General features: G+C 45.6%; 1 protein-coding gene across 1 annotated transcript in view; it reads right to left on the bottom strand.

The window, feature by feature from the left end:
• Positions 1-13,984, bottom strand: part of LOC127227568 (interferon-induced GTP-binding protein Mx2) — a 28,747-nt gene extending 14,763 nt beyond the window's left edge. Inside the window, exons 1-7 of the mRNA XM_051191962.1 lie at positions 13,883-13,984; positions 11,964-12,089; positions 6,621-6,813; positions 5,963-6,100; positions 5,222-5,376; positions 4,858-4,996; positions 4,176-4,374 (exon numbers count right to left, since the gene is read on the bottom strand). Of these exons, the coding sequence (XP_051047919.1) occupies positions 4,176-4,374; positions 4,858-4,996; positions 5,222-5,376; positions 5,963-6,100; positions 6,621-6,813; positions 11,964-12,062 (923 nt within the window). The 5' untranslated portion in view covers positions 12,063-12,089; positions 13,883-13,984. The remainder of the gene's footprint in view (positions 1-4,175; positions 4,375-4,857; positions 4,997-5,221; positions 5,377-5,962; positions 6,101-6,620; positions 6,814-11,963; positions 12,090-13,882) is intronic.
• Positions 13,985-16,496: the final 2,512 nt, after the last annotated feature.

Below are 16,496 nucleotides of genomic sequence, written 5' to 3'. Positions count from 1 at the left end.
CAATGGAAATTTTGTTTTGAGCCAGGTCCTCTCTACATAGCCCTGGCTGGCTTCCAGCCCATAGAGAGAGCCACCTTCCTCTGCCTCCCAAGTGCTGGGATTAAAGGCAAGCAGGAAATGGAAACTTTTCAAGACAGAAGGGTCTGGAAAGATGTATTCCAAGTCCTGAAAGATCATAACTGTTGACTCAGACTATTATACCCAGCAAAACTACCTATTAAAATTGATGGAGAAATAAAATCTTCCATGATAAAAACAGATTTAGGGAATTTATGACTACTAATTCAGCTTAACAGAGTGTCCTGGGAGAAATACAGAGCTATGAAGAGAGGATTAACATAGCCAAGAAATCAGAGGGAATAAATAGGCAATACTATATAGTCTCTCAAAAGAGGTCAAAGAATACCACAAAATAAATGACAAATCCAGGAATGGTGGTTCAGGGATGCCTTGTGAGTTTGAGGCCAACATAATCTACATAGTGAATTCTAGGACAGCCAGAACTGCATATTGAGACCCTCTCTCAAAATACAAAATCAAAAACAAACAAAACAAAACAAAAACTAATGACAGTAATTAGCATGTATCTGCCAATAATAACTCTGAATATTGTCTCAGACCCCCAATAAAGTCAGGATAGCAGATTGGATGTGAAAATAGAATTCATCTTTTTGCTACCTTCAGAAAACAGAGTTTACTACCAATCATAGACATGACCTCAAGATAAGGGTGGAAAAACAAATTAATCTAGGAAACAAGCAGGATAGCTAATTTCTGATAAAGTAGACTTCATCATAAAACTGGTGAAAAGAGAAAAAGAGGGATACTTTGTACTTACCAAAGGAACAATCTATCAAAAGGATAATACAATCTTAAACATGTAGGCACTAAACACAGGGCCCCCAATTTCATTTTAAAATGGCATTAATCAATCTGTATAAAACCAGATTGATTTTAAAATGGTATCACTCATCTGTGTAAAAATACAGACTGAATAACACACTGATAATGGGTGACATCAATATACAGCTTGCATCAATAGATAGACCATGTGGACAAGATTTAAGCTGAGAAACATGACAGTTGAATGATATCAGAAATCAAATGGAGTTAGGCCTAGTGATCCATACCTTTAATCCCACACTGCGTTCCAGGACAGCCAGAGATTAATAGAGAGACCTTATCTCAATCAGACAGACAGACAGGCAGACAAAATTGAAAAGAAAAAAGAAATAAAGTAGCTGTAACAAGCATCTATAGAACATTCTACCCAAACAGTAAAGAATACACATCTACACATTCTTCTCAGAAGCCCATGGAGAAAAAAGAAAAAGAAAAAATCAATAAAACGTGTCTTCCACTTGGAAAAAAAAAAAAAAAAAAAAAAAAAAGAAGCCCATGGAGATCTCTCCAAAACGTGTCAACACTTAGAATACAAATAAAGTCTTAATAAACAAAGGACAATTTAAATAACACCCTGAATTCTATCTGACCGTAACAAGATTAAGCAACATATCAACAGCAATAAAAATCACAGGCAATACACAGACTTAAGGTCACCAAACAACACACTACTGAATGGTGATTGTTATCCAGAAGAAATATGGAAATTAAAAATTCCAAGAATTTGCTGCGAGGTAGAAGCACATCGCTTTAATCCCAGCACTTGGGAGGCAGAGGCAGGTCAGCCTGGTCTATAGAGATTCAGAACATCCAGGGCTATACAGAGAAAATTTGTCTCAAAAAACAAAGAGAGAGAGAGAGAGAGAGAGAGAGAGAGAGAGAGAGAGAGAGAGAGAGAGAAAGGCAGACAGAGAGAAACAGAGAAAAGGAAAAAGAAAGAAAATCTAAGAATTGAAGGGAAATGAAAACACAACATACAAAAAAAATCTACAGGACCCAGTGAAAGCAGTCCTAAGAAAAATGTTTATAGCACAAGTGCACCAAAAATTATGAGATATCTGGGAATGGAGAGATGGCTCAGTGATGGGGAACGTCCTTCTGTTATGCTGTGAATATATGATTCCCTTATTGATTAGTTCCTGCCTGCCAGTAGCAAGGCAGGAAATATAGGTGAAGCTACCAGACTAGAAATGCTGGGAAGAAGAGAACACACACACACACACACACACACACACACACACACACACAGAGAGAGAGAGAGAGAGAGAGAGAGAGAGAGAGAGAGAGAGAGAGCCGCGATGTAGCCGCCAAAGAAGTATCATGCTGGGGCATTATGGGTAAGCCACAGCCTCATGGCAATACATAGTTTAATAGAAATGGGTTAATAATTAAGAGATAGCTAGCCAATAAGAAGCCAGAGCCATCAACCAAACAGTTTATAATGAATATAAATCTCTGTGTCTTTATTTGGGACTAAAGTGCTGAGGGACCAGGTAGGACAGAAACTCTGTTTATAGCTCAGTGGTTAAGAGCATTCGCTGCAGCCAGGCGTTGGTGGTGCCATGCCTTTAGTCCCAGCACTCAGGAGGCAGAGACAGGCAGATCTCTGTGAGTTCAAGGCCAGCCTGGTCTACAGAGCTAGTTCCAGGACTGGCTCCAAAGCTACAGAGAAACCCTGTCTCGAAAAACAAAATAAAACAAAGTAACATTAGCTGCTCTTCCAGAGGTTCTGAGTTCAATCCCCATCAACCACCTGGTGGCTCACAACCATCTGTCATGAAATTTGGTGCCTTCTTCTTCTGGTGCGGAGGCATGCATGTAGGCAGAACCCTGTATACATAACAAATAAATCTCTAAAGTATTTTTTTGAGATATCACAAATCAATAACTTAGTGATGCGCTTGAAACCCTTGGCAAATAAAGAGCAAACAACACTCCCAAATCACAGATTAAATGAGATAATAAAAAATAGAATTGAAAACAAAATACAACGAATCAATAAAATGAGCACTTGGGTCTTCACAAGAGATAAACAAGATTGACAAATCCTTGGCCAAATTAAGAGAGAGATTGCAATAGATCCAAGTGGAATGCAGACATCCAGACACTCAAAAAGACATACTTTAAAAGCCTATGTTCCAAGAAACTGAAAAGCCTAAAAGACATGGATGAAATCTTAGATGAATACAACATAGCAAAATTAAACCAAGATGAAATAAACAGTTTAGACAGATCCAAAACCTGGAATCAGATTGAAATAGTAATAAAAATTCTCCCAATAAAAAAGGCTCAGGACCAGACAGATTCACTGAAGAATTCTACCAGACCTTCAAGAAATTCACACCAGCACTGCTCAAATTCTTCCCAAAAGAGAAAATGGACAGTTTCCAAACTCTTCTCTATGGAGCCAGTATTACCTTAATAGCAAAACCAGATAAAGACAAAACAAAACAACATACCAATCTCTACGGGGAAGAAATATGCAAAATTTCTCAATAAAATATTGGCAAACCAAACTGATGTGCATACAAACAATATCATTCATCACAACCAAGTTTATTTCATTCCAAAGATGTAGGGATGGGTTCAACATATGTAAATCATTTCATATTATCATCACACAACATCCTCAAAGACAAATCACATGATCATCTCATTAGACACAAAAGAAGCCTCTGACAAAATCCATTATCCCTTAATGACAAAAGCCATGGAGACACTAGGGATCTAGGAAACCTAATAAGAGCTATATACCATAAAAGTCTATAGCCAACATCATACTAAATGGAAACAAATCAAGCAGTTCACACTAAGATTAGGACATCCTTTTCAAAGAGAATGCTCCTGCAGTAGGGGGTTCTAACAATCTTTGTGGGACTTAAGCCCTCGTCAGCAGGTGTGTTTGGAAGCTCAGATTTTATCACTCTGTCTATTGTTGTCTGACCTTTGTTATGCTGCAACACATTTGCAGGTACTAAACAGTTGTCTATGTCCAGATGGCTAATGTGATGTGTAGCATGGCTGAGTGCCACTTTCATGACATGCTAAAGGCATGATGGGGCTCTGGGTCTTCTACTTTTCCCCTCCTCTTCTTCTCTACTCATTACTCTTTAAGGACCACTTTGTGCATATTGCTTTTTTTTTTTTTTTCAGGAACATTCTGAGGTGGTTCTGAAGGGACAATAATCCTAAGGCTGTTGCACATACAACACCATGCCAGGTCTGTTCTTGACCAGCAGTTTCCACTGCATGGGAGAGTTTGGCAGAGGTACCTGAAGTGTGGGTGCTCCTTGAAGAAGGCTTGCTCCTTCTCAAGAGCCTCAGTCAGGCTCAGCTGTTCCTGAACGTCCTGTTGACCTCTGCACTTGACTACCATGTAGCCCTTCTTCAGGTGGTACACCAGGTTCTGCACCACGTCAACAACCTTGTCTTCAGTACCTCTGTCCACCAGATCAGGCTTGGTCAAGATCCCTGTAGGATAGACACTGAAATCAGAAGACATATTCTGCCCCAAGATAGCAGGAAATGTAGCTCTCACTTGCCACGAGGATCCCATCCTTGGCTGAGGTAGACAGAACCCATGCAAGGATAGAAGTCCACCCACAGAGATATGTGCAGAAGGCCTTGTGAAAACAGCAAAGCTCCTCGATCAGCTGCAGGCTCCTTCCTGGCACCTCTCCATAGCCACCACTCAGAGGAGAGGCAACAGCTGTGCATGCTTACTCTCTGTGTGAACCATACCATGGCTCCTAAGCCACTGAGTCTCAGCAAATATGATTTCCTCCCCATGCTTGCCCACCTCTGACCCCTCATCTACCAGGGAGATGAGATGAACGGGTCACTGGATCCCAACTCAGTGGGATCCTGGATGTGCAGTGAGCTTGGTCCATTTGGATGCAGGGGATCTGTCCCCACTGGCACCCACACACCACTGTTATCTCCCATTCTCCTCACCTATGGTCCTGTCCCCTTCAGGGTCCACCTCCCGAGCCATGCTCAGTGCCTCCGTGGTGGCGATGTCCACATTACTGGGGACCACCACCAGGTTGATGGTCTCCTGTTTCTGGATGTATTTCTTGATGAGTTTCTTGATCTGTAAGAAATGAGATGGCAACTCCTAGTTATGGAGACAGAATTGAGCGTGATTGGTTATGACTTGCTTCAGGCCCTGGCTTCCATGGATTGCATGGCTCTGTAGTGAATCCTGGCCATCCAGTCTCATTCCCACCTCTACAAGGTCCCTCTTAGACACAGCCATGGACATACTGCAGTGCCCTTTGTATCCCAGAGTGGGTCAGAGTGGAATCTAGAGTCTCACCTGGTGTCCAATGTCTGCAGGTTGGTTGCCTACAGCCACCCTGGTGATCCCAGGCAGGTCAATCAGGGTCAGGTCTGGGACATTCGGGGAGCTGACATCCAGGCTAATGAGCTCATCACTGATCCCTAGCCCTATCCCAGCAATGCAGTTCTGGGCTGCAAAGAGGAAAAGGGAATTGTGGTCAAGCTTGGTGGGGTGGGATAGGGAGAATGGAGGGCAGATAGAAGAGATCATATTCCAGGGAACTCTGGGAAAGCATGCCTTGCCTATGTAGTGACCCCACAGGTTCCTGTATTGAAAAGTTGGGTTGGTCCCCAACTGGTCATATTTTGAGCTTCAAGACATTTTGGGAGGTGGAACCATGCTAGAGGAAGTAGTTCAATTGAAGGTAAGTCCATATATCTTATTTGTGGGCCTTTCCTAGGGCACTCTGTTTCCTTTCTATCGACACTTGTTCCTGTCACGATAATGTTCCTCCCAGGATCACAGGAAAAGGTGACCATAGACAAAGCCCCTCTGAATCCAGGAGTGAAATATGTCCTCCTGTAAGGCACTCTATGAGGAATTGTGCCACAGCCACTGAGGAGGAATATAAAGCTCCTTCTTTCCGGGGGTCCTGGTTTGAAGGGGTGTCATTGTGTGTGCTGGAACAGGTCTTGACAGAATGACTCAGCACTTTCCCTCTGACCCCAGGCAATTGCTGACAGGCAGTCGGAAAATACAGTGCAACAGGACACTGACCTTTGTTGATGGCATCTTCCACCTCTGAGGGATCAGAGAGCTCCAGTTCGATTTCATTGTAGTTGACTTTGCCCCTCCACTGCTCTCCCTGCTCCAGCCTCTTTAATTTCAGCACCAGAGGGCATCTGGTGACAATACCTAGGAGATGAGGCCCATGTAAGCCAGCCTAGTGCTATCTGAGCACAGTCCAGCATAGGGTCTTAGATTATCCCACCTTCACGCACTCATGTTTATCCATTGGGGTAAAAGCCACCAACCACAGTAGACTGCTTCCTTCCTGTGGTACTCTCAGCTCTCTGGGGACATTGGTGGAACGTTTAATGTACCAGACATTTTCCACTAGCGTCCTGGTCACTGTGTCCCTCAGGCTACTTCATCATGCCCCCTGTTATGATCTCCTTCCAACTCCTGCCTCAAAGAATTCCACCCGAGTTCCTGGGCCACATTGACTGTAACCTCTCCGTGAGCACTAAATGACCACCTCAACTGTGGAGTTTAAGCAGCAACACTAACCTGGACACCAGTCTCTTCTCTAAAGGTCACTTCAAAGGAAGGGACTAGGGACCTGACCCACTTAGTCCACTGGGAGCGGATCTGTTTCTGCCTTTTGAGTCCCACATCCCACAGTCTAGCAAGGCAATAAGCACCGAGCTCTCACCACTGCCTCTGGGGAGGGCCACTCCTGACAGTGCTTCCAGCACAGAGCTCTTCCCTGAGCTCTGGTCCCCGATGACAGCGATGGCGGGTAGGGCCAGGTCCTGCTCCACACCCAGGGCCCGCAGGGAGTCGATGAGGTCAATGCAGGGCCGCACCTTCTCCTCATACTGTCTGCAGAGGTTGTTCACAGAATCCTAGATGAGGGCAAAGCAAGAGTAATGCCATACTCCGTGGAAATGCTCCAGCCCAGGCTGCTGAGTTCAGGGAGTTATTAGAATCGCCAAGATTAAAAAAATGTGCAAAAATATATTTGAGGAAATAAGAAACATTGATTCTTCTGTACTGATGATGAAATTGACAGGATCCATGTTGTTGTGCATGGCCCAAGAACCTAAGGTACTGCACACTCCTGGTTATCAGAGCTGGACCTTTGGAGGTGACCCCAGTTCACTGTCACTAGAGAAGAGTGACACAGGTTTCTAAGGAGGAAGTAAAGCCATTTCCCGTGTTCAGTTTTTATAGGGGCATGGCAAAAACTGGACAAAGGCTGAAGGAATCTCTGTGGAGATTGAATGTTAATTCTCTGGACTCTTACTGGTTGAGCCAATGGCAGGCCACACACTCTCTGGCCCAACCAAGAGATGCTCATGTACTGTTTATGCTTGCCTGTTCAGTTAGGAGTAATTGAAGCTTCTGACTACAGCTTTGCTACTGACAACCCCCTAGTGTTATTGCCTCCAAGACACACACACACACACACACACACACACACACACACACACACACACTGCAGGTGTCTCGAGGTGCTATTGATTATACTAAACTGATCCACTTGCAAACTGTACTACTGCAGAGAACTCTATCGTAGCCATCAAGATGTAACTGCAGTCTTTCTTGGCTATCATAAATTTGGCTACTTATTGTGGAGTGGTCTGAGATGGTCTCCCAAGTACAAGTTTCTTGTTAAAAGCCATCCTTATATACAATTTTCTCTGTTACAGTTGGCCTCATTAGAAGCCAGACTATAAGAAAGTCAATCATGCCCTACATGTATATGTCCTCAAGGGCTGGCCTGTGTTACTGGACAACAGTTCTGCTCTTTCTCCTGTTTATCTCATAGCTAACTCCAAGCCCTCCCGCTCATCTTCCTCGGTCTTTGGATACCACCCCTTTAACCCTTAGTCTCCCTTTTAACCACAGCCTCTGCTTTCACTGTGACGTGTGGGCAGCTTGCAGTTCGTCACCCTGGGCCACTCTTCCCTTACTACCTACTGAGGGCCAGGGCCTGCTTCCTTAATGTCAATCATAACCCAAAGGTTGAAGAAAGTCAACAAACTTTAGGTGCAGTATATACAGAAGAAACTACATCAGGGCCCATTTGAATCAAATGTTATAAAAAGAAGGCACTAAAAGTAGTCAGAAAAATGACACTTCACATATAAAAGGGGCAAATACAAGAGTGACAGCTAATTTTGTATCAGAAAGAATGGAAATGTGAAGACAGTGGAGTGGCCATTTGCCAAACCATCTTGATAACTGTTTACATCTCTATTTTGAAAAAATGTTTGTATTGCTGATAAAAAACACCATGAACCTAGTCTTCTATATCCAGAAAAAAAAAAAAGGTTTTTTTTTTTTTTTTTTTTTTTTTTTTTTTTATGAGGGAAGAATAAAGCTATGTCATGAGGGAGAATTGTCAGTGAACATTGAATGGCTGGGAATTAGTGTGTCTTTGGTCAGCAATGTGCCCTTTACCTTAGAAGCTACACGAAGCCAGGGAGGTTCATTAGTTTCTTTTTAAGGAGTGTTAATTAAATTACAACTCCATTAGGAAGGAAGGTGAGAGTTTGGCTTAGTGCTAAGTGTTGGATAAGTCATTGAGCACTTTGTACATATCTTTCCCATCCCTTACAGTAAAGAAATTAGACAAGTGCTCTTTTATCACTAGATCCTATAATTTAGATGGAAAACTAAGACTTGGAGAGTCAAGGTCACACTGGAGAGTTAAGTTCACCCTGGTTGAAATGTGACAGTTAAGGAGCCCTACTCTGAAACTCTCCCAAGCTGTTCTCATGAAAACCAGGAGATGATTATTAGAAACACAGAAAATGATGGCAAAATACAGACTTTCCAGATACGAAACCTGAACAAACTTATCCACACTGCAGCAATTGTAAAAGGAATTCTGAGTACAGAGGGAAAGTGACAGGAGAGGAGGCCTAAATCCATATTGGATTAGGTAACACAAGTGGTTACTGGTACAGATTTCTTATGACTTCACCATCCTTAAGTGACACCTGAGTACAAACAGTGGCAATACATTGTAAGGAAGACCATGACAGATGGGATGGAGGCCAACATCAGAGAAAGAGTTCTTACACCACACAGGAAGTGGTTATTCTGTCCCTCATAGATAGGCTTACTAAGTTTATTAAAGGCAGACACTACAGATACTAACGTAGCCAGCAGAAGATATGATATGCAGGCCTAAAATATAGATGTTTAATCCTAAATGTGGAAGACTATAGGGAAAAGAGGGAGGAAGAACAAATGCTTCACACACTTAAAAAAAAAAATAACAACAGGCATTCTCATCTAACAGCAGCCATTAATTATAAATGTCTTAAATTCTGTTCCAACAGGTAAAATGGCTCTAAAACAGTTACAAAGTGTGAGGGTGGGAGCCTCTTGTCCTTAGATGGTGAAAAAGTTGTGGCTGAGAGGGTGTGTATGTCACAGAATGGAACAGAGCATTAGTAGACAACATACAACTCTACGGGTCAACACATGAAGCTGGTGTTGACAAGATACAAAGGCAATCTTTGGCAAAGGACTGGCTTTTCACCAAGCCATATTGGAACATGTCACTATCTGCATTTAATTGAAAAGACCTACATTGCTACCCCTCACCATAAAAGTGAACTCTTTATCCATTGCAGACCTAGATGGAAAAGGAAAAAAAAATACATATATAGAGAGATGTTCTTGAAAACAATAACAAAAACAATCTCCAAATGTGAGTTAAGTCCTGGCTTATTAGAAATGACCCAAAAGGCACAATCCAGACAAGAATTCATAAAGTCATCAAAGCTAAAGACCTGGTCTCCCAAAAAGGAAAAAATACAGTGTCAGCCAGGAAGCAAATGTTTGCAAAGTATATACCTGACAAAGGGTTAATATAGGCTTCAGCCTAACTCAGACCACACTGACACAGACTCCCTAACCAGATGTGGTCTGACCCCACTGAGCACACCCAGGACAGCTTTTGGGAGACTGGGTCTGAGACCTCACTATGTCTATGGTGTTCAGCAGTGAGTCTGAGTCCTGGCAACATTTTGTTTTTGTGCCCTTTTACATCCACTTACAACGGTTAATAATAATAGAAGGAGCACCCCATGAAGGAAACAATCATTTCTAGGACCAGAATTCTCCACCCACACCTCACCTCTCTCCCAACACTCTCTCACTCCAGCACGGCCCTCTGCCCCAGGTGCTTGGCAACCATAGTCTTGCTTTTCAGTATCATTTGCCTGCCTCTCCCCAAGCTGACCCTTGTGTTGCTGCCTGTGCTTAAGCTTTCTACACAGACACACAGCCATTTCCTTTGCAGCTTTGTATCCTGACAACTCTTCCCAGTTGTGTGCAATTCTGCTCTAATTGCACATGGCCTTGGGCCTATGGAAGGGCTAGAGGATATAGGTTGAGAGTAGTGAAGGGAGGGGAACTCTACACAGTCAGGGCGCAGCCGCTGTCTCAGCTGGATGAAGACCTTCCAGTGTGGTTGCTTTAGGGCCACCACATTCCTGCTCTAACCCCTCCCCCATTGCTCTGCAAGGAAGCCTAATAAACTCATTGGTTCCCTGATGAATGCTGGTGGAACTGCACCTTGGTTTGTTCTTAGGACCTTAGAAGGAGGGGCATATGTTGTTGTCTCTCCCAGAGAAATGGTTTTAGCAACAGCACCCCAAACCCAGGTCTTGCTCCCAGAACTCCAGCAGCAGGTCCTCTGGGGCTTTGTTACTAACAACAATTGCACTCCTAAAAGGCCCAGGAGTTCCTCCAGAGCATATCTATGTCTGTTATTCACATGGCTAGAGCACTAGGTCTCACAGAGGAGGCTGTTCTGCTACTGTGGGTCTAAAAGCACCAAAATCAGAAACTCAGTCCCTCTTGGCCTAGGAGTTGTAATGAGGAACCACAGATAGCCTGTCACCTGGACAGAAAAAAGACAGCTGCTTCCAAAGTATGTAGGTGTGAGTATATGTGGAGTTTAGATCTGAAACATGCCCCCAAAGACCTCCTGGTGAAGGTGTGGTCCCCAGCTATTCTTGGAATGTTGTGTAGGATTGGAAGAGCTGGGGACTACTGGGAGGATATAGATCATTGCCAGGATGACCTTGAAATGAACTTGTACCCCAGTCCTTGCTCTACCCCTCCACTCCCCCCACCCCCCAGTCATTAAACATTAGCTTTGTTCCATCCTGCCATGCATCACAGGCCTAGAACAATGGCAGCTAGTGGGCATGGGATGTGATTTCTGAAACGGTGAGGCAAATAACCTTTCCTCTTTATAAGCTGATTCTTTTGGGAACTTGGTCACAGAAACAGAAAACTGACTGATGCGCTGGGTGCGAATTCCTTCTGCCCCTCACTCTGAGGGTTATAGTCTGGCAAGAAGGAAATACAAACAGAGCTTTAGGGAGATGGAGAGACAGTGGCCCTTCTCATTGTCTGTGACCTTTGGCAGTGTTGTTAATACTGACTTTAAAAAGTGTTGAGCTTTACTTAGTGCACATAACCCGAAACCAGCAACCAGCTGGTCCAATGTCTCAAAGAGGGAATGAGGACACAGTTCTGTATACCCTAGCCACATGATTTTCTCAATAGCCTATGCTCACAATCCCACCATGGAGATGGGAAAACCACTGCTGGAGGGGGGAAAGGAAGACCCTCCCAAGGTCAGACAGCTGATTGGGCCAGGCTGGGCCATGCTGATAGAAGCCCAGAGAACACATTTGTTTCCCAGTAAAGCTGGATCCCAATTCAGTGAAAACAGATACCAAATGGCTTCTCCCAAGATTCAGTCTCACTAAGTCCTAACATTGTAGCTGGAGATTCATGGTATGCACAGGGAACAGCATAGCACCGGTTCCTAATAATACCACCTTTCCCAGACCAAGGCAACATCCTGTGAAGGACAAGAGAGGGCCATTTGTCTTACCTTGGCCCAAGCAAAGTAAACAGTAGACACACACCAGCATCCTGCCCCAGGAAGGTCAAGGAAGCCACCACCTTCAGAGGGTGTGACATAAAGCAGCAGTCCTCAGGTGGACACTGGTCATACCTGGTTTTTCTCTCCTAGGCCAGTCTCTCCATTGGGCAATGGGTCACTGGGTGAGGTGACTGAAGTAGGGCTTCTGATTTCTTCTGTGCTAAGAACCATCTTTATTTCCTTCTCCTTTTGGGCGCTCTGTTGGAAATGAGGATTGTAAGTTAGAAACCAATTTTCCAGACCTTGGCTAAGTTTCACATCAGAGATAACAGTATTACAACCTCCGTTCCTTTCCTACCAGCCCCGGGGTTCTGTGCTTCCCAACAACATAACCCCATCATCTCTCTTAGAAAGGCAGGTATTTATTTCTGATGTGGAAGGGAGATCATGTAGGATAGTAATTCTAAAGGCACTCATAGAGTCTGTTAATCTGAACATTTTTTTTTTCCAGACACAGCTCTCCTTCTCCTGCTTTGGAAAGGCCTCATATTACAAGGGGTCCCAGGCTACAGAGTGAATGACCCTTTACTCTCAGTTTGAGCCTCATCTATTAGTCCATGGTTGTCTTTGTTAGTTTTGCTGTATGATCAAGGAATATCACTGATCCCATACCTTGTGTCCCATGACCAAAGATTCCTAGTGACCAGTCAAAACAGTACTTAGGGAATCTGATTCTTTTCTGGGATCTCTGCAAATCACAAACACCTGAAATTTTTCTGAATGACCCTTGAGACTTAGTGGATCTCAGGAGCAGAGCAACCTCAAGGATCACCCTCCTCTGTTCATTCAGTGCTCTGGGAAGCCAGTTGCACAGTCAACCTGAGGTGAGCGCATCTGCCCATCTACATCTTGGTCCAGTTAAGCACAAGCTGTTCCCAGCACTAGACCAACCCTCATTTTCAGGGAGCTACAGGACACCCTTGCCTCCTGTCTCCCCCTGTCCTAACTCTTTCACACTACAGATTCATTTGCACAGAGACTATCAGGGAAGCCCCACCACATTTTATGCAGGCACCCACCTCAAGTGAAGGAAGGCCAGGGTCAGTCACACACAAGTTAACCAGGTGTGGTGGGCTCTAAGCGTTCCTACCCGGGCACATCTATGCCCATTTGTGCTATTCTTGGGGTGGCTGACTACACTCCTACTCTACAGTAGGCACTGGGCATTTGCCAATGGCCCTTGTGTGCCATATACCATTTAGTATGGGCAAAGATCCCAATGGCAGGGCTCCCCTGGGTTTCTGTCCTGATGGAAACAGTGGCAGCATGGGAATAAGATCTAGCCCCCTTCACTGTCAGAACTCCTAACCATGCCCTACCCTGCCTGTCCAGGAAACCTGAGATGATAAAGAATGGGAGCCTTCCCCAGGCCTGTCTGGATGTTAAAGTGTCTACGGAGAGACACAGAGCCCTTTCGTCTCCCAGGTCCCTGCCCTCTGTGTCCCCCTGCGGTTGAGACTGAAATGGAAGGTCTGTGGGATATCCTGTACTCTGAGCAGAGGTAGGGCTTCAGACCACCCAGGACATCTCCTGTCTGGGGATTGGGAAGACCCTGAGCAGGTACATTTCTCTCCATGGATTCTCTGTCAGCCCTTCCAGAAGGCTCTCCTGCCTGTATTTCAAAGACTCCCCCTGAGTCACCTGGCTTCCTCCCACCCTTAACGGGAGACTTCCATCTGCTTTCCCATGGGCTCCTGGCCCATGCTGTAGGGGATCTGAAATCTCTCATCTAGGCCGTAGCCCAGGACCCCACCCTCTCCTGCTGCCTCCTAGCAGAGATACTGGGATTTGTGGGGCTGTTTCAGACTACCCCCTGGAACCAGAAGAATGGAGGGGACCCACAATGTCTAGCCCAGTAGTTCTGTCTATGCTATCGCCGACCCTCTTATTTTAAAAGCCCTGAGAAATGTCCCACAGTGCCCTCCTTCCAGGATCTATAGGGAACCCAGAAGCATCCTCTAGCCCTGCACAGAATCCTGTTCTGTACTCACCACTGGGACTCTCTGTGAAGTGATAGAGTGCACAGCTGCTAAGCTCCAACCTTTTAAACAGTGCTGGCTGGCTCCTCCCCTTCCTAGGGAGAACTGAAACTTAGTGAAATGACCAGAGCTTGCTGCCCACCCCAACTCTACACAAACAGAGCTCAGAAATGAAACTCACCCTCAAGGTCCTTTGGCTAGTTCCTAAGTTTTGGAAATTGCTTATTTAGGGCTCAAAACCTGTTATGTAAACACCAGCTCAGATGATGCCTGCTTCCCTCAGGGCCAGCCCTGCTCTGTGCCGCCCTTTCTGCTACAATAGTCTGACCTCATCTTAGCTGAACACAGCCTAGACAAGCCTTCCCTTTGCACTGAGTCACTCCAGCAGCACCATAAGGAGCAGAGACAAACCAACCCAAGAGTCATTGAGGATCCCTGCCAGTCCTTCTGGGCAACTTGTGACAAGTCCTGAAGGCTGAGCACAGTACTCCTGCAAGACCGCTGAGGGTGACAGATGCTGGCCTTCATGGAGAAGTGGCATAGGCCCTGGGCCCTGCTGCACCTTTCTCCTGTGTTTCAAAGCAGACTCGTGCTCTGCAGAGAACATCCCCAGCTCAGAGAGGCAAGTGCCTCTCCTCAGAACCCAGGGTCTTGCTTGCTGCATCTCTTTCCCTGAATTGCCTGCCCTGGGAACTGGCAGGATAGACACTAGGCTCCCTTTGTGTTCCCTAAGGGGCAGAGCTCTGTCACAGGGTCTTAACCTCTGTTTCCAGGCTGAGGGCAGGGTCTGTGGCTAGCATCGAGTCCAAGCATGGTTCCTGGTGTACAATGTTTCTGTGGTTGTAGAATGCATGGTGATGGGGGCAGCAGTGACTTCAGATGATGTAAGTCATCCTGTGCTCTGCTTTGTTTTGCTTTCTTCCTTCTAATGCCCCCTTCATACAGCTTCCCCCCTCCCATTCCCCCCCCCCTTGCATTTCACAGTCAGCTCAGGCCTAGTTTCAGTTTCGTTTCTCTAGTTCTCGGAAAATCAATTCAGTCAATAGATGCCGACTGGTTCAGAGCTCAGGCACAGGAGAAAGCTGGAGGGAATCTGGGATCAGTGGGAGGTGCCTTAGGGGAAGCAAGATGCCTGGAGGAGGGGCAGCTGTGTAACCAGAGGGCCGTGCTGGGAGGAGGTGACCTAGGAAGGGCATGTGGCAACTGAGAGGGAGCCTGGACATAGGGGAAAGAACTGAACTGGACTGGGGTCTGTGGATGGCTTTAGAACAAGGGCCTGCCTAAGGCTGCTAGTCCCCTTTCACTCTGTGCGGGGGGGGGGGGTGCGGGGGGGGGGAGCCTGCACACTGTTCACCGTTTTACTGGTGCCCAGTGGGTTTTTTTTTTTTTACAGTTATAGGAATAAAGCTGGAGAAGTGTGTGTGTGTGTGTGTGTGTGTGTGTGTGTGTGTGTGTGTGTGTGGTTCCCTAGTGGGGGGGTCCCAAGGGAAGGGACCACGTAGGAGAGCATAGCAGGTTCCATAGCAGGTGAGGGAATAACCTGCCAGGCAGATAGAGCTTGAATGAGGAGTTTATTTAGAAAGTGGAGTGAGGGGGAAGGGAAGAGACAGAGGCACCAGGAACTGAAGAGGAGAGAGAGAGAGAGAGAGAGAGAGAGAGAGAGAGACCTATCGGTAGCCACGTAGCTGGTGGTGTTGTCAGGACCCTGAGCAGGTCAGAGTACTGCCTGAGTACTGGCAAGCTCACATATCCTGCCTGGTGACCGGCCAGCATGATGCCTAAATGCTAACACAAGCAGCCATTGCACTTGTGTATTTCTAATAGACTGAAGTTTAGTTTTATCATTTTTGAACACATCTGTACAAGCTTGGATGCGACTCAGAAGGGGCTGCTGGGTTTGTCCTTGAGATTCTGTGAGGCCGACTTAGACTATTCCTGTGTTTCCCCCTTGACCCTGAGTGGAAGGGCCTCCTAGATAAACTGCCCTTTGTTGGAAAAGACCCCTGTGTGTCCTTCTCAGAGAAATGAAACTTAAATTCAGTTGTAAAAAGTAGGAGCATTCATCCCTAGGTGTGGAGGGGGAAAGAGTTTGTTGTAGATAAAACGGAGAGCCTACTCAGAGACAGGGACATCTGTCTGGAAGAGTCCAGAGGACATGATCCTGAGCCAAGTGAGGAGGGGTCGGAGAAAACAGGGCAGAGGAGCTGAAGACCAAGAGGGGTGGACTGGACCAAAACACTGGCATAGCCGAAATGGTTATACAGGAGTCAAAGGAGCTGGGAGAAGGATAACTCAGCCCAATACTTGGGCTGAGAATTCAGGGTATGCCAATTAGGAGGGCCCTGTAATAGGCAGTGATTGGAGGATGCTGGGAGAACCCAGTGGCCAGCATCCACTTTGATATGTTAATGGGCACTTCAAGTAGCCATTTGTCCCGGATTTGGTACCTAACACCCAGCCTTTTTTGATATAAATAAATGATAAGGGAGATGATGTAATCGTTTCTATAATTACTTCATGCTGACATTGGGGTGTCATGGTTGGGGACCCAAGAAAACTGGAATGTTGGCTAAGGCCAGGAAGACCAGGCTGTTTCACTCACTGTCCGGGCTCTGTGGGACCTTCT

Source organism: Phodopus roborovskii, unplaced genomic scaffold, assembly GCF_943737965.1.
Source record: "Phodopus roborovskii unplaced genomic scaffold, PHOROB, whole genome shotgun sequence".
Taxonomy (NCBI): Eukaryota; Metazoa; Chordata; class Mammalia; order Rodentia; family Cricetidae; genus Phodopus; species Phodopus roborovskii.
Note: the sequence above shows the minus strand (reverse complement) of the source record. Positions and strands in the feature narration are given on the sequence as shown.